Source organism: Bufo gargarizans, chromosome 5, assembly GCF_014858855.1.
Source record: "Bufo gargarizans isolate SCDJY-AF-19 chromosome 5, ASM1485885v1, whole genome shotgun sequence".
NCBI lineage: Eukaryota > Metazoa > Chordata > Amphibia > Anura > Bufonidae > Bufo > Bufo gargarizans.
This window is the reverse complement of record NC_058084.1, coordinates 313,139,153-313,164,879: the sequence shown is the minus strand read 5'-3', so window position 1 is coordinate 313,164,879 and position 25,727 is coordinate 313,139,153. Positions and strand designations below refer to the sequence as shown.

Genomic DNA, 25,727 nt, shown 5'->3' with positions numbered 1-25,727 from the left:
TTCTGTAGACTTGGAAGATCTTCCAACGTCTTCAGATTTGGGCTTGGAAAGGACCCTGCATAGACGACCAGGGACTGCAGGCATTGCAGTTCGTGAACTCTTTGCAGACTACTTTCACAGCCCAGAGGGGTCCTTGCCATGGCAGAGGGACGCTATTCGTGGCAGTTTTTGAAATCTTCTGGGCTCGTTAGTTTTTTGTTATTTTCTAGATAGATTACTTGAATTTATTGTATTAGTGGAGTGTAGGGACTCGCAAGGTAATGAGGATCCTTGACGTGGGCTTGCGGGCTGAGATTTTGTGGACATCGCATATTTTATTTAATCTACACATTAAATTTAAATGATGTTTTGGTCTAAATTTAGTTAGACTATTTCATCGTTAAACTTCGAGTATTTGGTCCATAAAATTTTCTAATACCTCATGTTGAAAGTTAATAAATTTAAAGGTGCGGTGCATCTTAATAAAGTGTTGCATTTGTAGATACTGTGTGTGTGTTTTTAGGCATGATAGACCAAATGATAAGGTTAATGGTTTGTGGAATGTTAGAAAATAAAACCAGACACATTTTTAGTGCACAAAATAACTTTTTTCAAAAATATTCAGCACCAAAACAGGTTATAATCAATATTTTGGGCAAATAAACACAACCAACCAAATTGAAACAGAAAAACCACCCCCCAAAAAAGAAAATCATAACTCAAAGAGGTCCTGGGTGAAAGACCCTGCCGGAAAGGAGGACCGTGGCCTTCCTTGAGCCTGCTGTTGTGGGACAGTGGGCAAACTGCCCTGGAAAATGGCCTGTGATGCCCCTTGCAAATGGCCATGGGGTGGCCCGTACTGGGGGTGTGGGGCAAAAGAAGGCGCCTGAGTTGGTTGCCTTTCCCGTCCAAATTGGCCGGCCACTTGGGGTTGCCCCTCATTTTCAAGATCCACCATCCAGTTGTTCAAACGGCCCAGGATGTCCCCATGATTTGGGATGGCGAACATTTTCATGACCACCGCAATAGAAGCCACGCATGCATTGTGGTCAGGTTCCGGCACTTTTTTCAGAAGGGGCGCCAATCCGCGAAGCATCTTCTCCTCCACTCCGTCACTCCGCCTCTGTGCCAGAAAATCAATGACGCGTGCGTCAATAACCTCCCGACTCTCTGGCACAGAGGTGGAGGGAGGGACTTGGCGGGGGCGTCTTCGGTGCGGCTGCCTGACACGGGCTGGACTGGGCTGTTGTTGGTGCTGGCCCTGTGACGACTCCTCCGGCTCCTCTGCTGGCGTCGGTTCCGGACTAATTGCAGGGGAAAAAGCAGCTGGGGTTTCACTTCCATCAGAAGACGACTCCCCAGAGGGTTCCAGACTGTCCACAGTACTGTTTTTCAAAGACATGTAAAAACTCAATTAGATATCTCTTTTTAAATTTAACCGAAAATAAACAGTGATATTAGGTGTGATCAGCTGTATACAGACACTATACATATGGAGTGGCTCGAAACAACATAATGAAAGAGAATATGCAATAAACACATGCATCTATGTGAACAGTGCAATTCCAAATGTATTTACAATATATAGGGCAAGATGGGTCACAACTGGTAAAGCGCAAATGGTAATGTAATGGTAAAACATGGTTTGATGGTTGAAGCAGTCCAGCGAAAGAAGAGGAATATTCATTCCAGGCACCAAACCAGTGCGGATATTGACGCCATCTCACCAGTATGTGGCCTGCTTCAACCATACCAACATACAAGACGTAGGGTCTAACTGGTCGAACTTATTTTCCAGCAAAATAATAACATGTACTGGGCCACAAATGTGCATGATGAGAGCAGTCATTCAGAGACGGGTGGTCAAGCCTAGAAGGAACATCATTGGATTCTGGTTTTTTTTTCATTGAACACAAACAAACCAAGGAATCAATGTTGGTCCTGGTGCCATACATTGAAAGCAATGTGAATGACGTGGCCAATACCAAATGGGGATCAAATTCCGACATGTCAGTAAAAAAAAGGAATCTATATGGGAACTATAAAAGCACCCGCTAATGTCAAAACTGATATACTAATCTGGACTTGCATTAAAATGGGAGACATGCACCTTTTGAGGTATAAATGACCTATCCCTATGAAAAGTTCCAAAGATTATTGTGGTATAAGACCAACAGGAGGCAAACACGCAGAACATCTGTATGATGAGATAATGCGTGCGGAGCGCACGTGGCTTGTCGTTTGTGAAATCCTTTCAATATTAAAAACATCTATGTTCTGGGACCTGCCCAAAATTGATGCAGCAGGAACCAAACAGAGAGGGGGGGTGCTATATGCGCACTACACGTGTCGTCTCATCATACAACTCAGCAGCGGGTTTGAATGGGGGCAACCTTTCACATAAAGTGATGGACACAACCAACCCCAGGCATGTGCAAACTGATGCCCACCATCTGATGCACAACGACAACTCCAAGCAGGACTGGTTAACTTACAGGTATTCAGGCATGCTTGGCGTGTGCCTTCAAAAAATGTGGGATTGTGACATTTTGTACATGGCTGCCCCACAGAAAGTAGATGCCTTCAATAGTACAACAGAAATGAAGCCATTACTTTCGTGTACACATTAGCTGAGGCATACACAATTGAAAGATTAAGCACAATGAGAAATGGATCAACAAATCATAATTTACTTACGGCCTCAAGTCCATTACGGGTCTGAGAAACTGCAACTGGGCAGTATATATGTATGGCCTCTTCCGGGAGGGACCCTCTCCACTACGCCCCTTGCTGGAGACCTCTCGCCGAAATTGGTCCCGGCAACTGGCCCAGCGAGTCTTGGTTTGTTTCACTGTTCATAATGAAGCAAAAAAACAAAAAAAATATTACAAAGGATCCAAAGAAACCAGCATAAAATGACATTTTACAAAAAAGGGAGCAAATCGGGAATAACAAGGTACCAAAAAAAAAGGACCGAATAAACAGCACATGGTACAGTCCAGCAGGTGTCTGGATACTAATGCAGACGAACAAGATGGAGGATACTAGTCGTGTAAGCCTTGTGGCCCTAACTTTTAAAAATAAAGTGTCGGTCACAACTCTAAGATGCTCAAATACAAGGACATGTGTCTGTGACAAAAAGGGCACAAACATGTGATTAGAAACATGAGAACTGTATGCTGGAGCAAAGGGAGTGACAGCCATTTACACTTAGAAATGGTGTTGTATGGAATGTAATAGACGTCACTTTAACAAAGCATGTGCGGCCCTTTATGGCAAATGAAGCTGAACTGCACAGAAAACACTATTGGGAACTCAGGGTTAAAAACAAAATCTGGTTGCCATCCAGTGGGCACGCACAGCACAACTACATTGCTCACACTTACCTAAGTCCGCACGGCCTCTGCTATCAGCTTTGGCCCAATCGTTCTTTCGTAGGCTACGGGCCACCTGCTCCCACGCAGCATCCTTTCTGGTACGATCCAGATATATATTGCTGCGGGTATCCCAAATTTCTGGCCTCTCCTGGACCAGGGTGATGAGCTTTTCCACATTCCACCTTGGCATTTTCTCAGTGAAAATTAATGGCTGCCTCACCACACAGAGAAGCTTCCAGACACAGGTGGCTAGAAATTAGCATAATCTGTGACCCTAAACTTCCTGTACCTTTTTTTTTTCAAATTTATTGCCACAACTTTTGCCAGACAGAGTGCCCATGGCAAATGAAATAAATAAAACGGGCGCGGACGCGGACGCGGGTGTCAAACGGGTGTGCAAACGTGTTTTTAACGGCCCCATTGACTTCAATGGGGCCGCGATCCGTTAGCCGTGAAAAAAATAGGACACGTTATATTTTTTTCACGGCCTCGAAACACGGGTCACGGGCGCGGTGTAAAAACGGTGCACAAGCAGAGTTTTCAACGGCCCCATTGAAAGTCAATGGAGCCGCAGAAAAAAACGTCTAACGGCACAACGGGCACGGGTGCACACAACGGTCGTGTGCATGAGGCCTTACTGTTTAAAAATGTTTTATTGGAGGAGATGCTGATTTGGATTTTAATTAAAAGATCATACACTGATCAGAATGGAAGAGGTATGGTAGATAGTTGAAATTGAGGCAAGTAAATAGTTAACCTCGTTGTTTAGTTTTAATGATTAGGGACTACTTAACATATAGATTTGCTTTTTCCGATTCTTAATTTATAAAAGGTAGTACACAATGCCCAAGATTCCAATAATTTTGGTCCTTAAAAAATCTCAGCATTTTCTTAAAGTGGTAATCAGGTTATATTAAGTTATCCCCTATGCTCCTGATAGGATATAACTCTTAGATAGGTGCAGGGCCACACTGCCATTTAGGCATGGCGGCATGGGCCCTGGAGATAAATGGGGGGCAGTGGCATGGCCAATGGAAATGAGTGCTTCCATTGTGGAAGTGCTCATCTCTCTATATCCAATTGTATTGCTGTCCTCAGGATGGCGATATAGTTATATACCGCGTTGGGTCAAGGGAGCCACATCTCCCTGCCCCATTCCTCATGATAGGTTACAGGTGCTAGACCTGAGGCCTATCAGGAGGTAAGTATTAGTGTTTATGTTTTTTTCATTTGACACCACGCTGTCTGACCAATATGGGGAAGGGGGAAAAGAACACTATGGGGGATCTGCTGGGGGTATTTTATACTGGCACACATTATGGCAGCACTAAGGGGGCATCAGCTCAACTCGAGGCACTAAGAGGGGATCTTTTTTGTATTGGCACACATTATGGGGCACTATGGGGAAATTGGCTCTATTGGGGGCACTAAGAGGATGTATTTTTGTGTACTAGAACACATTATGGGGCACTATGGGAACATTGACTCATCTGGGGGCAATAAAAAAGTATTTTTTGTACTGGCACACATTATGCGGGCACTATGGGGACAATGGCTCAACTGGGGGCCCTAAGAGGAGGTGGCATTTTTTGTACTGGCACATATTATAAGGGGACATTTTTTTCACTGGCAAACATTCATTTTTTAGGGCAGACTATGCAGTATAGTTGGTTCTGTGTGTTAAGTACAGACTGTGAATTATCGTTTTTATTTTGCATCAAGTTCAGATCACACAATGTGGATTGTTCCCTGCAGCAAGTACAGACCATGCAATGTAAATAGTTCCCTGCAGCATGCACAGGCCCATGTAATATGGATTATTCTCTGTGGCATGTACAGGCCCATGCAATGTGGATTATTATCTGTGGCATGCACAGGCCCATGTAATATGGATTATTCTCTGTGGCATGTACAGGCCCATGCAATGTGGATTATTCTCTGTGGCATGTACAGGCCCATGCAATGTGGATTAATCTCTGTGGCATGTACAGGCCCATGCAATGTGGATTAATCTCTGTGGCATGTACAGGCCCATGCAATGTGGATTAATCACTGTGGCATGTACAGGCCACGTTATGTGAATTGGCTGCAGCAAGCATAGGCCACACAATGTAAATTGTTCTCTGTAGAAAGTTCTTTCCTTTATTAAATTGCATTGTTCTGCCTGAGGAAGAATAGGAAAGAGAAAATGTTTGTTACCTGTAATTTTGTTTTCCATGAGTCTGAAGGCAGCACAATTGGTTCCCCACCCCCACAAATTATTTAGCAGTATCTCATCTCTAGTTATTACATGTGTGAGCAGTGAGAAAGGATTGATATAGCACCAGCAATTAATTATGCTGACTCTTAATTTATCATTCTATGTGGGCTGGTTCTAGGGTGAAGACAAGTTCTATATCCCATATCCCGTTCTATGCTTCCGTTGAGAAAACCAAAATTACAGGTCAGACACATTTTCCCTATACTTATGAATCTCATTAATTGCCTTTAATGGTTTGGCATGACAAATCTAGTTTTATACAGTGAAACCTTTATTTCATTTTGGTTATGAATAAGGAGCAATGTGAATGACTCATAGGCACTTATTTACTTACCTCTACAGAATGCACTAGCTTTAGCTTTCATTTAATGCGAGAAATCATTTTCTTGTTTTTGCCTGTAAATAAGCTGAATATCAGCATATAATGGAGCAGGAAGAGACCCAACCAGAAGTTATCCTGTGCACAGAGAGGAAGGAAACGGGCTGTAGAGGGAGGTTTACCACACCAATCACTGGGGTGGGTTCATAAAAAATCAAAAGTGATAAAGGGAATAATCTATCTTTCAAGTGTAAAGTTCCCACAATATTTATTCTGCTTAATTGCAGTGACATTAATATATAGAGGAAATAGAAAACAGTTATACTATTTATTGACTCTGTGAGAGTAAAAAAGTAGATAACATAGGGAAAATACCTTGCGTAAAACTGAGCTAAAACTACTCAGGACATGTGAGTAATAACTCTTTTGGGGTTTATGATTTTCTGAAGAAATGTGGTTTTGAGTTACAACTGAATTACAAGGTACTCCGTCCTGACCTGATAAAAGGCAGCACTAACCATTTTCACTCATTTCAGAGTCATGCTGTAAACTGGTTGCATATCAGAGACGACTATAAAATACTCTGTGCTTTTGTAAAAGAGAGATGATAAAAAAATGCAACATTTTATCATAGGTAATGATAGGGTGGTGGTCGACAATAGAAGACTAGTGTGCAAGGGACCTCTAGAAACACTTTTTAATTCTGTACCGTGGAAAGCAAAGGCACATAACAATGGCGTTTCAGCATGCAGGCCTTCCTCAGGATGCACAGCTTGGCTTGAACAACCCATTTCAAGAAAATGTGTCACCAAAAATGTTTTCTGCTGATTAAGGCTCCTTTCACACGGGCGCAATGCGTGAGGTGAACACATTGCACCCGCACTGAAACTGGACCCATTCACTTCTATGGGGTTGTGCACATGAGCGGTGATTTTCACGCATCACTTGTGCTTTGCGTAACAATCTCAGCATGCTCTATATTGTGTTTTTTTTCATGCAACGCAGGCCCCATAGAAGTGAATGGGGCTGCGTGAAGATCGCAAGCATCCGCAAGCAAGTGAGGATGCGGTGCGATTTTCACGCATGGTTCCTAGGTGACGTTCGGGATGGGGACCCGATCTTTATTATTTTCCCTTATAACATGGTTATAAGGGAAAATAATAGCATTCTTCATACAGAATGCTTAGTAAAATAGTGATGGAGAGGTTAAAAAATAAATAAATAATAATTTAACTCACCTTAATCCACTTGTTCACGCAGCCCGGCATCTCTTCTTTCTTCTTCTTTGAGGAAAAGGACCTGTGGTGACCGCACTGCGCTCATCACATGATCCATCACCATGGTGATGGATCATGTGATGGACCATGTGATGAGCGCAGTGACATCACCACAGGTCCTTTTCCTCACAGATCATCAAAGAAGAAGACAGAAGAGAAGTCGGGCTGTGGATTAAGGAGAGTTAATTTAAAAAAAAAAAAAATATTTAACCCCTCTATTCTTATTTTACTAAGCATTCTGTATTAAGAATGCTATTATTTTCCCTTATAACCATGTTATAAGGGAAAATAATACAATCTACACAACACCTAACCCAAACCCGAACTTCTGTGAAGAAGTCCGGGTTCGGGTCTAGGTACCAAACATGCCAATTTTTCTCAAGCATGTGCAAAATGCATTAAAACGCTTTGCACTTGCGGGGAAAAATCGCGCATTTTCCCACAACGCACCCGCATCTGTTCCCGCACGTCACCCGCAACGCCCGTGTGAACCCAGCCTACAGAGTAACTAGACTTTTAATTAACTTTTGGAAAAATGTCTCTAATGCCATAATAATACTTTTGAAATGTATTTAATTTTGTAATGTATTTAATTAATGCATTTTGAATTTTCAATAAAGATATCCTCCCCTAAAGTGCACCTTTCCCTGTGCGCTTAAAATCCACTTTTCTTTACACTGCTCACCTCTCTACGGTGTACAGAGTATGGGCTGTACAGTTTATGAATGGGGCTGCAGCGCATGCAGTATGGGCAGGAGCATTGCTGCCGTGTGCCCCCCCCCCAGAGTTTTACTAAATGTTGGTACAGCACATGGGTACCCTGTAACAATGTACTATGCCAGGATTAGCTGAGCGAAGTGAGCTCCTGCCTGTGCCTGCTTCGCAGCTAAAACCTTACATGCGGGACTCTTAGCTTAGTGAAGCAGCCACAGGCAAGAGCCCTCTCCGCTCAGCTAATTCTGGCATAGCGCATGGCTATAGGGTACCCATGTGCTATGCCAGTATTTAGTAAACTCTGAGGGGGCACGGGCAGGAGCAGCAGTGTGTGCTCCTGCCCATACTGCATGTGCTGCGGCCCCATTCATAAACTGTACAGCCCGTGTACAGAAAGTCAGATGTACACAGAAAAGTGGATTTTAAGCGCACAGGGAAAGTGTGCGCTTTAAGGAGGATATTTTTATTAAAAATTCTAAATGCATTAATACATCTCCTTTTTTCTAAGCTATCTTTATTTTTTTTCTAAGCTGTCTTTATCTTTCTGCAGATTTTCTAATTCTATTCCCTCAAATGATTATGGGGGCGGCCATCTTGACTGAGTTGTTCTTAACAGCATAAAAAAAAAATTGCTTTGCGGCAGCCCCATGGTCCATAGACACAATGGTCAGAAGGGGACCTCATTGACTTCTATGGGAGAGTTTTCTAGACATGCTCTGTGACCTGTGCAGAGGTCATTGTACAAGGAAAGAGAACAGATAAGATTTGACAATCACCTATTGTGAATGCTGGATCCTGTCTTTTCTGTCATTCTAATCCTGCCTGTAATTATATCACCTCTGTGTACAGATAAGCAGGTAACTGCAGTAAAGTGATCTGTACAGACCAAGAAGTGGCGACCAATTATTAGGCTTAGTGGTCAGTGCGAAACCTGCAGGATTTTACATTTTTGTTTAAATATAATTATTGACATGGAAAATTAAAAATAATATCACCAAATATTCTTTAAAATATGTTACACACACAAAAAAAAAAAAGGTCATCTTATGATGACACATTTCCTTTAAGGCTAAGTCCACACGTGGTTAGTATTTTCAGCTGTGGATTTTTTTTTTTGTGCAAATTCATTACAAGTCCATAGCTAAGTTTGCATGTGTTTCAAGTAGATTTTGTCACAGATTTCACCCTATACAATCCAAAGGGTGGATGAGGTTCTCTAAACACCATTCACGTGTATTTTGCTGTAAACTGCCATAGATTTGCATTACAGAATACACACTGGATATCTGCAGCAATTCTGCGGTGTCTGAACTGGTATAATATGCTTCACGTGAGCTCCACACATCCTGAAAGTCCCAATGAGAGTCTTACATGAGTAAACCAGCTTTTATTCCATGCTCAGTAATGTAGTATATTAGTGGTAAATAGTAGTGCATACCTTAGGAACAACAGTTAGTAATTGCAAGAGCTTTGTTTCAATACTAAAATGTAATACAGACATAAGGATTAAACAAGTGTTCACAGCGTATGTTTTTCTTGGATACGCTGGTTGCTTAAGTCTTCTGCTCATAGTTGGAGGACATTTGGAAGCACACAAGCTGTAAGTGCATACTGCTCTTAAATTCATTCAGCAGCTGCTCAAGTAACCTGTGGAGAGATAGACAAATTCCATATCATAGATATAGTATATAATGCAAATACAGAATTAACACTACACAGAGCACCTTGCCATTAGGGTACTATGCATATACTGTATACACTACTCACAAAAAATTAGGGATATTTGGTTTGTGGGTGAATTTTCAGGATGAACCTAAAATGCACTCGAACCTTAATAGGTGAACTTAATGTGACCTTCTCTAAACCTTTGAATGCACATGTCTAACTGTTCAATGTTTCAATACTTTTTGCACAACTTGCTGTTCTCTAACAAGGAGCTTAACAGCAAAATTCACAACTGGGGTTTGATCCAAGAATCGCCCAATAAATTTCCTAGTTCAATTTTGACATCATGGGACCAAGATGACACCTAAAAATTGATCAACAGTACCTCGCCATTGCGAGGCTTCAAGCAGGATGTTCTCACACGGAAGTAGCCACTGCGCTTAGAGTTTCACAGAGTGTCATCAGCAGGTTGCAACAGAGATACAGGGAGACTGGAAGAGTCACAGAAAGGCATAGAAGTGGACGTCCTTTGGCCACATCCCACACTGATGACCACTTCATTGTAAACAATGCCCTGCGGAACCGGATGATGAATACCACACAACTCCGGGCACATTTAAGGGAGGTGAGAGGCACCCGAGTGTCACGTCAGGTCATTCAAATTCTATCAGCGTGGTCTGCGTGCAAGACAACCTGCAAGGGCACCTGACCACAGTACCAGTCACAGGCGTCATAATCTTGCATGGGCCAGGGAGCGTCTACGCTGGACAAGGGACTAGTGGGTCTCAGTGCTGCTCACAGATGAAAGTCGATTCATGCTGAGCAAAAATGATCGCCGCCAACGATGTTGAAGACATCAAGGAGAATGCTATGCATGAGCCATTGTTTGCCTTTGGTGGTGGTGGTGTTAGTGTGGGAAAGTGTGTCTAGTCAATTCAGAACTGTTCTACACTTTGTGAATGTTACAGTGACAAGCTCATTCTACTTGAATAACATCATGAATCCAGTCATTGTGACTTTGCATCAACAACACAGGCCTAAATTCATCTTCATGTATGACAATGCGCCAGCTCATCAAGGTCGCATCATTAGGGAATGGCTGCTGGAGACTGGGGCATCTCAAATGGAGTGTCCTGCACAAAAGCCAAATATCCCTAACTTTTTGTGTATAATATATGATTTTTTTTAGTTTCTGGCTAGCGGGAAGGGGGGGGGAAGGGGGGGGGGGAGGGGGGGGGGAGACAGAAAGAAGGCGAGACCAGTATACTATTCAGCAATATATATATAATCCTCTGGGTTTCTGGGAAACATAATCAAATTGCCATTTCTAAGCTGATGTCTGATGCCAGCAGATTTTAGACATGCTAATTTGCATAGATTTTCCCCTGAAACTAAGGGGACCGTTCCCTATCCTACAATAGTCATCACATATATTAGATGGCCTCCATAATAGAAATAGTACTCATACAGAGTTTCCCCAAAGGACTCTCAACTAGAAAGGTTGTTTCTATCTGTTTTGCTCTGATAAAGGGCTTTTGTTCTGAAAGAAATACTTGCAGATGAGAGGCTGGCTTAGCTATTTTCCTAGTTTTGTTACATAAGTATGTTTAAAAAGCTGAGCAATGACTGGAAGGATATGCTGTAGTTGTGAAAGACTCAGCATTTTTAAATCCTTTTGCAAATAAAGCGTAATTTACACGTTTTCACATTGAGCTTGTTAGAATTAAAGGGGTTGTCCGCCTTTGCTATATACTGATGACCTATCCAACTCCCAGCTGTTTGAACAGCTCTGCTCGCCGTTGACATCCCAGCAGCTAGCAATAATTAGACCTCCTCCGTTCCTGAAGATAGGCCATCAATAATGAAAGCTCGGACAACCTCTTTAAGTTTGTTGGTGTAACAGAATTTTTTTTGAAAAGTTCAAGGGGTATGAATACTTTTTCAAGGCATTAGTACATCAAAAGTCAGTGCAGCAGTGCAGTCAAAGGCAAGTTGCAAAATTTTAAATATTATGCAACAAATCTCAGTGAGACAGCCTACATTTTACAAGCAAAGTCACAGAAAACATTTACCACAAATTATGATCACTGGGAATACCATCGCTGGGACCCTACCAATCACTAGAACAGGGGTCCTGCGCCCCCATTCTTGAGAAGCAGTGCTTACACATGCACATTACCACTCTGTTCCGTGTATATGGCTATGCCGGAGGTAGCTGAGTATAGTTCCATTTAAAACCCTGCGGAAAGGGAGCCCGGGAGCTAATGGGGGTCCCAGCGATTGTACATATATTGTATTGTAAATGATTTCCAGGAGACGACTGCTTTAATGCTTATGATTAGGATACATAGCTATGAAGATGAACACACTTTTTTTTGCAGCCTGCCAACATAAACAACATCATTGATCTGCTGGCAATTTCTCCCCATATTTACGTAATATATCAAGACAGAAAACATTTTCTCAACAGTAAATGACTGAATTTACTTACTTTTTATCACTCCCATTTGAAAGCTGGGGAATGGCATCCAGTGCTTGGTCAAATGTACTCCTGTGATATAAGCAAAAAAATTAAAATCTAGAAGTTTGGCTGTGAAACTTCTGTATCCCCTATAGTGACGCCCTTGCAAATAACATACATGTGATGAGCAGAGATACACACGAAAAATACAGCAGGATGATGATTTAGGCAACATCTACCCAAGATCTTAGTACCTAAACATGTCCGGTGCACCATATCAGTATCTTTTAGGTTCAGCCACATTACACTAACACAGCATAACATAATTTTTTTTTAGTTTACATAAAATCATAGTCAAGGAAATATCTCAAAGTTGTTATTATATCTTATTGGCCCTTCGTGTGACGGCCGTATTTCCCAGACTGAACACTGCTCCTCTAATGATTTATGTTACTGTGTGTTCCAGATTACTGTGAGTCTTCTGTACAATAATGAAATAATGCCATGAGTAGAGGTCAGTGGACCTGTGGTCGGCCATGCGAGTTCATGTCACAGCAGCAGTGTTCAGTCCAAGAAATACAGCCATCACAAGGAGCGTATTTCCTGGACTGAATATGTTTGCCTGAAACTGGCCTTTAGGAGAAAGTGACATATTTTTATTTTCAGCAGCCTGTTGTCCATCTTCCCTACCTGCAACCTCTATCTAAGTTCACAAACCACCTCACTTGAAAGAGTAAATACAAGGAATAGGGGGAAGCTGCAGCATCTTTTCCTCAGAGTCTATGGGAGTCTCAAGCTGTGATAAATGTGGGGACAAGCAGGGGGAGACATCCGATTGGTCAGTGCACGTAGCAAGGTCTCCAATTGAACAACAGGAAGAGCCCACTACCTCAGCAAAGAACATTTATGATGCAAATGGAAGAAAATCCCCATGGATCTATAATATATAATATATTAATGTTCTTTGCTGAGGTAGTGAACTCTTCCCGGTGTTCAATTGGAGAGCTTGCTACGTGCACTGACCGATCGGATGTCTCCCCCGGCTGCTCCCCCACCCCATCACAGCTTGAGATTCATAGATTCTGAGGAAAAGACGCACAACGTGTCAGGCAGCACAAAATCAATAGATATCTACTAAGATGTCTAAGTGAGGATATCTACTTAGATATCTAAGTGAGGATATCTACTTAGATATCTACTAAGATGTGTAAGTTAGGATATCTACTTAGATATCTACTAAGATGTCTAAGGGAGGATTGTGACTTTTTTTGTTACGCTAGGTTCTGACTATATCATGGTGTGGTATGATAGATTTTTAGATTTTAGATTTCAACTGAAAACTGTCAAACTTACCTGATCTCATCAGTCAGATAAATCGATACAGCGTCTTTCAGTGCACAGATCTCAAGGCGTGCCTGTTAAAAGAAACCAAACTTTTCCATTTAACATGCATCAATTTCAACAAATGAGTCCTTTACAATGCAGACACCAAAAGACAAAGCTCTGGTGTACTCAAAAAATACCCTCATTAGAAATGTTGTTGACTTTTCTGTTGCAAGCAGACAAATAGAAACATTAATGATTGTATATCCTCAATTTGGTATACTGCATCCTTTTTCAACAGCGTATCTGATTGCATAGAAACTGATGGCTTCCTGCTCCACCATCATGTAGGTTCTTAAAAATTACATTGAAGGGGTTGTCGTAACAGCTAGTGGGTCCCACAAACTCAACTTAATTACACATAAATTGTAGAAAGAAGCCTGTAGAAAAAAGTTTGTATTACACTTACTGTTCCAAAACAGCATGGATCAACAACTTTCTAACCTAGTCATGTGACGCTTCGCTTCTAAAAATCCTGCTTCTGACGAGGCCATGGCCTTTACCAAGTTTGGATCCTGAGGTATAGACAGGACATCACTTTCACTGTGGATGGGCCTGACCTATTCCTCATCCTGGTGCATGTGCAGTGAGGTGGATTCACGAGTTTTAGCACTTAGACGAGTGCCACATGACCAGGTTCTGGAGAGGCCGATCCACGCAACTTCGGGTCAGTAAGTATATTACAAACTTTCTTCTAGTTGAGTTACTGCATGTGTAAGGCTGGGTTCACATCACTTTTTTTCTCATACGTTTAACGTATACAAAAAACGTATACGTTAAATAGATTCCTCATACAGTGGCATCCGTTCACCATAGAGTTCTATTGTAAAAAAACAAAAACAAAACAAAAAAAAAGTATACATTTTTTTACAGGACTGTGCAGGATACAAGAATGTGGTGTGCTGTGTTTTTGTATCCTTTTTTCTGTAAAGTATACGTCAAACGGAGGCATAAAACATGATATGAACCCACCCTAACGAAGGTGGGTTTGCAGGACCCAATGGTTCTCAGAAAACCTTTTTAAACAGGACTTAGTTGCTTTTTTTCTTATTTTATCTGCACAAGTATTTCCAGAGTGTGAGAATCTTTTAGGGTACATCCTCATAAGCCAGAGGTTGATTTTACCTAGTCATTACGTCTGTAACAAGAATGTAATACAATGGACGTACTTGTAAAGCACCGTTCCTGCTGAAGGATGACACGCATTGCATGAGACGACAAAGCTCTTCTCCTACTGCTTCCACAATCCTTGACATTACTCTTGGGACCAGTTGTTTAGAAATTGAGAAGACCTGAAAAACATTGAAGAGTAGTGTTGAGTGAATCGAATTTCAGGAAAAATGTGATTTGCCATGAATCCGAATTTCTTGGTGCTTCTTGGTAACGAATCAATTTTTTTCTGAAAACGCGGCAAACAAAAAAAAAAAAAAACATACTTCATCCATTTGATCACGGAGTGGCCATCACGGACATCTTGATTGAAGAAAGCGCAAAAATTCTCACGCAACTGGCGTGTTTTCTTCATTCAAGTTGGCCGCGATAGCCTCTCCACTGTCAAATGGATGAAATGAGTATTAATCTTTTTGTTTTAACCCCTGACTAACCTCCTGATAGGCTGAATGTGAAGCTCAGATGCTGCGATCAGCGTTGAACAAGGCACCTGAGAAGTTGAATGAGGGGGGTGGCGCTCCATACAATGGAATGCCATTATTACAAAGTGATTAGTAACAAATGAATTTCTTGTTGAAGTGCGGCGAAGCAGCCGAATCATTATTGAAGAGTATGCATGTGGAAAGCTTTCCTTTTCCTTGACATTCCTGATCCAAATAGTAATATCGAAACATGAAAATGATTAGTGATCAAGCAGAGTTCAACTCTATTAAACCAGGCATATAGCTTTGGTAGGGTCAATCATACTGACAAAAATTATGCCTTGTTTATGTACTTATGTGGTTTCATTCCCTAGAAATGCTTTAATTGACATGTAAATTAACTTACTGGAGCATTGAGGGGACAGCCAAAGTCCTCGGAGCACCAGTTAGTAACACCCCTACAGCTTCAGTCCCTCCCCATGGATTGACAGGGCTAGACATCTTATCTAGCTACACTTATCTAGCTACATTTCGGCACCGTTATCTAGCTACATTTCGGCATAAGGATCCGTTCAGAATCCATCAGTTTGCCTCCGTTCAGCCTCCATTCCGCTCTGGAGGCGGACACCAAAACGCTGCTTGCAGCCAAACGGATCCGTTGTGAACGGATACAAGCGTTTGCATTATAGGTGCGGATCCGTCTGTGCAGATACCAGACAGATCCGCACCTAACGCAGGTGTTAAAGTAGCCTAACTCTGCTATATTTCTGAAGCCTGCAACCTCTAACTGCCCAGTTGGGCTGAAACTACTACACCCAACATGTTTTGGCAGTAATAGTAAATGGATATTGGTGCAATTCTGAGCTATTAGTCTATATAATACATATGTAGCCTACATACGTATTATATAGACTAGTAGCCCAGAATTGCACCAATATCCATTTACGATTACTGCCAAAAGATGTTGGGTGTAGTAGTTTCAGCCCAACTGGGCAGTCAGAGGTTTCAGGCTACAGAAATGTAGGAGAGCTAGTTATAAAGCCAGCCCCTGCCAGCCCCCAGCAGAGCCTACTCTGAACTCACTCACTCATAAATGTGGTGAGCAATTAGGAAGACTTTTTTCTAATCTTATCTTATCTTAACCTCCGGATCAGCACCGGCTTCTTCGCGCTCTCCCGAAAGCGCCTTCTCCCTGCTGCGTCTCGGCGTCATGTCCGATGCGGCCGCACGGGAGGAGAATCAGGGGGTGGAGACTCAAGGAGGGTAGGGCTGGCCTGGCACTGACTATGCAGCGCAGAAACGCAACACTGGGCGGCGGGCCCCGGGTCGGCTGCCTGGGTTAAACAGGCAGGCACAGCACTACTGCAGGGCGGGGCCAGGGGTCCACAGGCGGCCGGGCCCCCTGGAGTGCCGGGTCCGGTCGCAACTGCGACCCCTGCGACCCCTGTATGTACGCCCCTGCATGTGCCATGTCTCCTAGTCTCTGCGCTTGCTCAGTTGTCAATCCAGGGAAAGGTGGGATGGAGTAAAGCTGTAGGAGAGTTACAAACTGGTGTTCCGAGGGCTCTTTCTGGCCCCCAAGTGCTCCAATAAGCTCATTTTCATATGAATAAAAACATTATTTTCTGGGGAATGGGACCACAGAAATATGTAATCAGGGTATTGTTTTTGTCAGCATGATCAACCCTGCCAGGCTATACGCCTGGTTTAATAGGGTAGATCATGCCGATATATGCTCTTTAATAGGAAGTGTACGGCAGAGGTCTTAAGTTTCTGAAGCTCTACTTGTCAGCTGAACCTATGGATTTCGGGGGGACTGACTGACCATCTAGTCTGTGGGATCATGCAGCTAGCATTTCATCTTGACTGACACTTCAACATGCTCTCAGTTGTGTAGCAGATAATGACACAGACTGGCAGACTCTTAATACACTGAATTATTGCAATACCAGTGGAAACATTAATGGGAGCCTACAGTATGACTGAGAGGTGTGCTGGTCAGACGTGTGAAACAAACTTACCTCTGCATGTACAGCAATCATGCTCACCAATGCTTCCTTTAAGTAATTTCTGACACCTAAGCATATAAAGAGAACATATGTTACTTGTACAGTACACTTTTGTTGTCATTTATTATAAATACAGTACTGTTTGGTTCGCCTCCTAGGTCCTACAAGAATTTTAGCTCCTTCATAGCAGGATTCATTTGCCTCAGTATTTCCCGATTTCTATTGGCAGTTTACTAGTCTGTACTGTATAATTATTCTGACACTGCTGTAGCCAATCTGGAGAGGAAGAGCTGTAGGAAGAACAGCAGCCTGGACCAATAATGGAACAGGGGGCGTGTCTCGGACCACCTCAGACTCCCTGTAGGCACCGTAGCTACTCTGTAGTTGCAGAACCCAACTCTGCTCTAATGGAGCGCGGTTAAAAAGCAACCAAGCAGCAAGAGCTGAGGAAAATAAATAGCAAGTAATCATCCCCTATATATACTGATTTACATAACAGTTTTTAACACCGGAAATTTACTTTAACACTGGCCATACACATTAGACAAAAGGTGACTAACTAATGTGTATGAGGGTTACTCACTTCTCTCAGACAGCAGTTGTCAGAGGAAGGAGGTTATATTGTTTTTCAACGTGTCTGACCCTTTGTCCGGATCTGAGATCAGCAGAAGCCATCCCCTCCCATTGAAAAAAAAACCTGCATGACTGGCCAGGATGAGCATGCATGTGTATGGAGGAGTGAAATAGAAAAAACGATTCCGGCACCTATTTTTCTTCCCATAAAATCTTCCTCTTTATTCAATCACATCATATGAATATGAGGAAGATTTTATGGGAAGAAAAATAGGTGCCGGAATCGTTTTTTCTATTTTTACTTTGTCTACGCCCAGGAACTTGCTGGTTTGACTCCGTGCACATGGGATATTACACGCCGACCAGGTGAGCTGGATAACATTACCTATATGTGTATGGAGGAGTCTGGAGGAACAGTTGTCAGCCACTGATAGGGTAGCAGGTAATTGCAAAAGAAAGTTTCAGAGCGTGGGAACATTTTGTGTACCGACTATTTCTCATTATTAATAACATAGCACATAGAGGTAACAGTCATATACGGTATACTAGTCTTTGTCCCTTTGTTGTTTTCTTCCATTAGAGACTTATTATCAGAATGACAGTAGGGTATGTTAAAACATTAACAATATAAGAGACAAGTATAATATCTGTTATAAGAAACAAAATGCCAATGATGGTAGAAAAAAATCTGATCACTTCTTGCATTTCCAACACTGATGCTTTCATGTATTAAAGTGACATATGTCACATTTATAATATGCAATTAATGTACTATTTAGTGAAAATATAGGTCATTTCTGAAACCTTGTGTGCCAGCATTTTTTCAGATTTAGGATTTCTGACTTTTGAAAAAGTCACAAAGTCACTCCGAAGGGGCAGTTGAATAGAAAACCCGGAGAAGTATTTCTAGACAAGAGTGTTGGTTATAAAGCTGTGCTGGATTTAAAGAATCAGCATGCAATGTTTGATAAATTCGGTGCGGAGTACTCCGAGCTACACTTAAGCAAAACCTACATCAAATATTCCTCATGATAAATTCCCCCCATAGCGTCACACTGGTTGTCCGTTTTAGTCAATCCCTTTTTTGTCAAAAGTGTACCTAGGCAGAAAGCTGATCACTTGAGTGCTCCACTGTTGAGACCCACATCGATCAGCTGTAGGGGAAAAAAGTGGTACGTGTTTCCATGCAGCTCGATTGCATGAAAAATAAAGAATATTACATTTCCCATTGAGATCGATGGGCTGTCCATATAAGGCACAGTTGTGTCAAGTCCTCCAGAGTGACAGCCGCTCTTTGTAGCCACAATCAAGTCTAAACCAGACAGCCCCTTTACGTGTTCAGTAATAACACTTTAAATATTACAAATATTAACAAAACAGTCATGTAAACTAGAGGTGATGAGTACTACTGTAGTACTCATAGTACTACTGAAACATTTCTGTAGTACTATGAGTTTCAAGCAAGATAGTGTGAGGGGACTTGTGGGTAGGTTTTAAAAAAGTTCCTTAATACAAAAACGTTCACATTTAGGCCTCTTTCACACTTGCGTTGTCCGGATCCGGCGTGTACTCCACTTGCCGGAATTACACGCCGGATCCGGAAAAACGCAAGTGTACTGAAAGCATTTGAAGACGGATCCGTCTTCAAAATGCTTTCAGTGTTACTATGGCACCCAGGACGCTATTAAAGTCCTGGTTGCCATAGTAGGAGCGGGGAGCGGGTGAGCGGTATACTTACCATCCGTGCGGCTCCCGGGGCGCTCCAGAGTGACGTCAGAGCGCCCCATGCGCATGGATGACGTGTCCATGCGATCACGTGATCCATGCGCTTGGGGCGCCCTGACGTCACTCTGGAGCGCCCCGGGAGCCGCACGGATGGTAAGTATGCTGCTCCCCGCTCCACTTTACCATGGCTGCCAGGACTTTAGCGTCCCGGCAGCCATGGTAACCATTGAGAAAAAGCTAAACGTCGCATCCGGCAATGCGCCGAAACGACGTTTAGCTTAAGGCCAGATCCGGATCAATGCCTTTCAATGGGCATTCATTCCGGATCCGGCCTTGCGGCAAGTGTTCCGGATTTTTGGCCGGAGCAAAAAGCGCAGCATGCTGCGCTATTTGCTGCGGCCAAAAAACGTTCCGTTCCGGAACGGAAGACATCCTGATGCATCCTGAAGGACGGACTGTCCATTCAGAATGCATTAGGAAAATCCTGATCAGTATTCTTCCGGCATAGAGCCCCGACGACGGAACTCTATGCCGGAAGACTATAACGCAGATGTGAAAGAGCCCTAAGAAATTACTTAAAATTGGTTGCATATGCTCTGACACAGCATAAAGTCTAAACCATAGAAAAAGCTAAATATACAATGGCATTAAAGATAATTTTTAGGGCACTTTCTATTAAACAATAGAAATCCTTTATGACTTTTCAGTTTTAACTCTCGTATGTTTTTGCAGCATATACAGTGCTGCCCATAATTATTCATAGCCCTGGCAAATTTTGACTTAAAAAAGTTACTTTTATTCAACCAGCAAGTAATTTTTTTATGGGAAATTACATAGATGTCTCCCAAAAGATAATAAGACGATGTACAAGAGGCATTATTGTGAAAAAATAAAATTTCCCAGCTTTTATTTACATTTGAGCAAAAAATACAAGATGTTCCGCACTGTGGAAAATCTCAGAGGACGTGATCGGAAGCCAAAAGTGACACTTGTGCTGGCCAGGAGGATAGTTAGAGAGGTGAAAAAGAATCCAAGGATCACCACCAATGTGAATCTGGGCTCTGCTGGTGGCAATGTCTCAAGGCAGACAATCCAACGGACACTGCACACTGCTGGGTTCCACGGATGCAGACCAAGAAGGACGCCACTTCTCCACATAAGGCACACAAAAGCTTGCTTGGCCTTTGTAAAAGCTCATCTGGACAAAGAAGACGACTTCTGGTCTTCTGTGTTAGGCTACATTCACACGTCCTGATTTTTCTATAATCCGATTTTCTGTCCGTTTTTTGCGGATCCGTTGTTCCTGAAAATGTTTCCGTATGTCATCCGTTTTTTGCGGATCCGCAAAAAACGGATAGATGTCTAAAGTTGGAAGCAAATAAAGTTATTTGGATTTCTTTGAAAAAAAGTGAAAAAAAAGTGAATAAAAAGACAAGATATGATTACCTCAGGTGCCATTTTCTTTGGTTCATCGTGAGGTAAAGAGCTCTGTGTGGAAATTTTGCTGTATAGCCATTTTTCCGTGCATACTCTACTGCGATAAAATGCCGAAGGATATTTGTGGAGTTCTGTTCCATTGGGTCCTATTTCGGTTATTCGGACAACAACAACCAATGTTGGAAGAAGAACCGGAGAGGAGGAGGAGGAGACACTGGATTCATCCCATTGTTGCGCAGAGAATTCAGAAGGGACAATTTCACACACTTTATAACGATCTGCGTCAAGACCCCTTCAAGTTTCACAATTTTTGCCGTATGTCCATGGAGTCATTTGATCACCTTTTGACGTCTCTCCACCCTGACCTTAACTTCAGGGACACAAGCATGCGGCGCAGCATCTCTGCTGAACAAAGGCTTATTGTCACGTTGAGGTAAGTTTTTTTCGGTAATGTGAATATTTTGTGTATTTTAATTTTAATTGAACTAAAACCTTTTTTTTTTTTCCACAGATTCCTTGCAACTGGAAATTCGTTTGCATCGCTGCACTTTGAATTTTTGCTAGGGATCTCAACTATCTCTGGGATTGTCTGCCATACGTGTAAAGTCATATGGCAGCGACTCAGAGATGCGGTGATGCCCACCCCCAAGGCGGAAGATTGGCTTCGTATCGCCGAGGGTTTTTTCCAATCCGCGCAGTTTCCAAACTGCATTGGGGCACTGGACGGAAAGCACATCCGTGTGAAGAAACCGCCTCACTCAGGGTCCCGGTTCTTCAATTACAAACAATATTTTTCTGTAGTGCTGATGGCCTTGGTTGACAGTAACTACAAGTTTGTAATTGTGGATATCGGGGCCTACGGGAGCACTTCAGACAGCCGCATCTTTAGTGTTTCCAGAATGGGTGAACGGCTTCGTGAAAACCAGCTTGCCCTGCCAGAGCCAAGAAGACTACCCGGATCTGCAGGTCCGCCGGCTCCATTTGTGATCGTGGCAGACGAAGGATTCGCATTGTCACATCACCTGATGCGGCCCTTCCCTAGACGCGATCTGGATGACAGGAAGCGTATCTTCAATTATCGATTGACTCGCGCCCGTCGGTATGTGGAGTGCGCTTTTGGAATACTGTCCAGTAAGTGGAGAGTATTCATGTCATCCATACAAATGAATCCGGACAATGCCACCCTGGTGATACAGGCTTGTGTAGTGCTGCACAACTTCACCAGGATACATGATGCCTCCGCTGATGCTGATTTGGGTCAAAATGTGCCATCTTCAGTCAATTTTGATCTCAGTCGGACTGGAAGACCGGGAACGGCTGGGCTAGCTGTTCGGGATTTCTATGCCGACTTTTTCAGCAGTCCAGAGGGGGCATTACCGTGGCAATTGGAAGCCATCCGTGGAAGTCGTTGATTTCAGCTTGAATCTGGTTTCCAAATTACTATTCAAATTTACATTTTCTTAGTTTAGTTAGATCCCCTGTTGTTAGTTTAGTTTAGGGACTCGCAAGATAATGAGGACCCTTGACGTGGGCTTGCGAGCTGAGGTATTTAATATTTGACAAATTACTATCATTATATAAAATTTGGGTGATAGTGTTTTAAAATTTTTTACATTTTTTGGTATTAAATACCTTCAAATACCTCTAAATAACATTTATTAATAAATGGTTAAAATGTGTTTTGGAATTGTGCTTTTGTCTCCACATAATTTTTTTTTTTCACTATTAAATTTTACCAAAATGTGTGTTGAACTTTAATTGAAAAACCTTTATGCTATTATCTTTAATTGTGTAAATAAAAATTATTAGACAGATTTAAATGAAAAATCTCATTTATTCAACATCTTTTTTTTTTTCTTTTAACTTGATAAAATTAGAGATCAAACAATTCCCTTGTAAAAGGGCCGGTATTAGAACTTTGGGGACGAGATCCCTCGGAAGACCTGGGGTGTCCATGTTGAGCTTGGTAACTCCCCTGGGTAGAGGTTTCTCCAAGAAAATACTGTGATGAGGATGGATGATGAGAAAATCTTTGCCCAAATGGCCTCCAATTCAGCATCTCATCGCGATCCCTCTCCAAATTGTGGATTGTGGCAATAGGTTCTTGAGGACCAGCAAAAAGGTCCATTAGAAGTGCCACAGCAGATAGACACCGAGCTTTTCGTTCCTCGGGTACTTTTTTCAGTAGGGGCACCAAACTTTTCACCATCGTTTCATCAGGACTCTCACCACGATTCTGGTTTAAATACTCCATAACCCTTGATTCAACAATGGTTCGAGTATCTAAACCAGAATCGGGTGGAGGGGGACCCCTACGCCTACCCGAGGCACGACGCTGGGTGTTTATCTGCTGTGGCCCAGCAATATTTTCGGGGGGGACCGTTCCTTCTGTGACCGTTGCCAACGGTGGAGAACCTTCCAAGGATGGAGGGGCAGTTGGATTCTCCGTGGAAGAAGGTCCAGAAGCCGCTTCCACTTCAACCGGGTCTTGACTCAGGTTATCCACGGTTCTGAGAAATAATTTTTAAAGTTTTATTAAAGTTAATTATTCAAGGAAATCAAAAAATCCAATTAGATTATTATTTGACAAACATGCTGATCCTGGAAACGTCTAGCAGTTTCAGAGTTATTACAAACAAACTTACATCCAATGGTATATTCTAGGCACGCTCAGCCAGCGGCCATCAAGCTATTGTCCAACTAAAACTCCCACGTTGGACTGCTGTGAGCTGATAGCTGTATGCTGTTCTGGCATGCTGGTAGTTGTAGTTTGGCATCAGCTGGAGGGCCACAGGTTGAGCATGCCTGGTTTATTATAACATACAGGCTCTCTCAGGGTGTTGGGAACGATTCAAGTTAAAAATTCCCATTGGATTTGCGAAAACTAAAATCCAATGGTATATTAATAGGGACTCCTGGCTTTACATTGAAAGGCGATGTGAAATGGATCCGTTTACAATTGCACCATATTGTGTAACTGCAAAAGGATCCGTACACATTTACTTAGGCTGCTTTCACACTAGCGTTCGGGTTTCCGTTCGTGAGCTCCGTTTGAAGGAGCTCACGAGCGGACCCGAACGCCTCCGTCCAGCCCTGATGCAGTCTGAATGGAGGCGGATCCGCTCAGACTGCATCAGTCTGGTGGCGTTCAGCCTCCGCTCCGCTCGCCTCCGCACGGACAGGCGGACAGCTGAACGCTGCTTGCAGCGTTCGGGTGTCCGCCTGGCCGTGCGGAGGCGTGCGGATCCGTCCAGACTTTCAATGTAAGTCAATGGGGACGGATCCGTTTGAAGATGCCACAATGTGGCTCAATCTTCAAGCGGATCCGTCCCCCATTGACTTTACATTGAAAGTCTGGATGGATCCGTACGAGGCTATTTCCACACTTAGCTTTTTTTTGCTAAAATAATGCAGACGGATCCGTACTGAACGGAGCCTCCGTCTGCATTATTATGGGCGGATCCGTTCAGAACGGATCCGCCCGAACGCTAGTGTGAAAGTAGCCTTACATTGTACCTCAGGACGGATCCCTTTGGTTCGGCACCTCAAGGAGCACCACAAAATTCAGCATACATCATCTAGATGCCCGCCTCCGGAGCAGAAAGAGGCATGATGGTGCAAAATGTATGCATTCTAAATGGAACCATATTCAATCCAAATGCATAGTTCCCGAACTGATCATTCGTGGACCGCTTCATAGAGCCTTAAAACAGAATTCACAGGTCGACCCTGAAACGCCTGGCTACTTTCACACTAGCGTTCGGCTGTCCGCTCGTGAGCTCCGTTTGAAGGGACTCACGAGCGGACCCGAACGCTTCCGTCCAGCCCTGATGCAGTCTATATGGACGCGGATCCGCTCAGACTGCATCAGTCTGACGGCGTTCTCCCTCCGCTCCGCTCGCCTCCGCACGGCCAGGCGGACAGCTGAACGCTTTTTGCAGCGTTCGGGTGTCCACCTGGCCGTGCGGAGGCGTGCGGATCCGTCCAGACTTACAATGTAAGTCAATGGGAACGGATCCGCTTGAAGATGTCACCATATGGCTCAATCTTCAAGCGGATCCGTCCCCCATTGACTAAACATTGAAGGTCTGAACGGATCCGCTCAGGCATCTTGTGCACTTATACATTTTTCAAAGTTATTAATGCAGACGGATCCGTACTGAACTGAGCCTCCGTCTGCATTAATATAATCGGATCCGTTCAGAACGGATCCGATCAAGCGCTAGTGTGAAAGTAGACTAAAGTCAATGGGGACGGATCCGCTTGAAGATGACACCATATGGCTCAATCTTCAAGCGGATCCGTCCCCCATTGACTTTACATTGAAAGTCTAGACGGATCCGTACGAGGCTATTTTCACACTTAGCTGTTATATGCTAAAAATAATGCAGACGGATCCGTTCTGAACGGAGCCTCCGTCTGCATTATTATGATCGGATCCGTTCAGAACGGATCCGATCGATTGCTAGTGTGAAAGTAGCCTGAAGGCACCAAACTATAATCATCAAGGTGACATTGAAATTTTATATTTAAAAAACATTACTTACGGTCGAGTTTCCATGATTGGGCGCAAGAACTGGAGGTTGGCTGTATACAAATATGGCTTTTTGGCCAAGGAACCGTCGCCACTTCTTTGGCGCTGATTCATTTCGCGCTTAAACTGGTCCCGGCACGAGTACCAGCGGTTTTTAATTTTGCTGACTAGGTAAAAAAAAACAAAAAAACAACAACATATATTTAAAATTTTCACGAAAAAAAAAAAAAAAAAACATATCTGAGATTTAAACAGTATTCAAACACTCATCTCCTCAATTTATTTACTGTATTATCTGTAAGGCAGGCATGCACTACCTCAGGCCCTCATGCTGTTTCCAAACTACAACTCCCAGCATTTCTGCACAGGCGACAGCTATCAGCCTATAGCATGGCATGTTAGGAGTTGTAGATTGTCCAAAG

The 25,727-nt window shown here is 43.0% G+C and overlaps 2 protein-coding genes across 3 annotated transcripts in view; both read right to left on the bottom strand.

Annotated features, from left to right (window-relative positions):
• Positions 1-587: 587 nt before the first annotated feature.
• Positions 588-3,683, bottom strand: LOC122939041 (stress response protein nst1-like). Its single transcript, XM_044294969.1, has 2 exons — positions 2,677-3,683; positions 588-1,364 (listed from the first exon to the last, which is right to left on the bottom strand). Exons 1-2 carry the CDS (start codon positions 2,688-2,690, stop codon positions 692-694), a joined length of 687 nt encoding a protein of 228 aa, XP_044150904.1. The 5' UTR covers positions 2,691-3,683; the 3' UTR covers positions 588-691.
• A 5,615-nt stretch (positions 3,684-9,298) lies between these two features.
• Positions 9,299-25,727, bottom strand: part of EXOC2 (exocyst complex component 2) — a 188,672-nt gene continuing 172,243 nt past the window's right edge. Inside the window, exons 23-27 of one of the 2 annotated variants that reach the window (XM_044293024.1) lie at positions 17,049-17,104; positions 14,605-14,727; positions 13,406-13,467; positions 12,083-12,142; positions 9,299-9,573 (exon numbers count right to left, since the gene is read on the bottom strand). In XM_044293024.1, coding sequence (XP_044148959.1) covers positions 9,480-9,573; positions 12,083-12,142; positions 13,406-13,467; positions 14,605-14,727; positions 17,049-17,104 — 395 coding nt within the window. In that variant the 3' untranslated portion in view covers positions 9,299-9,479. Of the gene's footprint in view, positions 9,574-12,082; positions 12,143-13,405; positions 13,468-14,604; positions 14,728-17,048; positions 17,105-22,629; positions 23,282-25,318; positions 25,473-25,727 lie in introns of those variants that run through there. The other variant, XM_044293023.1, reaches the window with a different exon arrangement.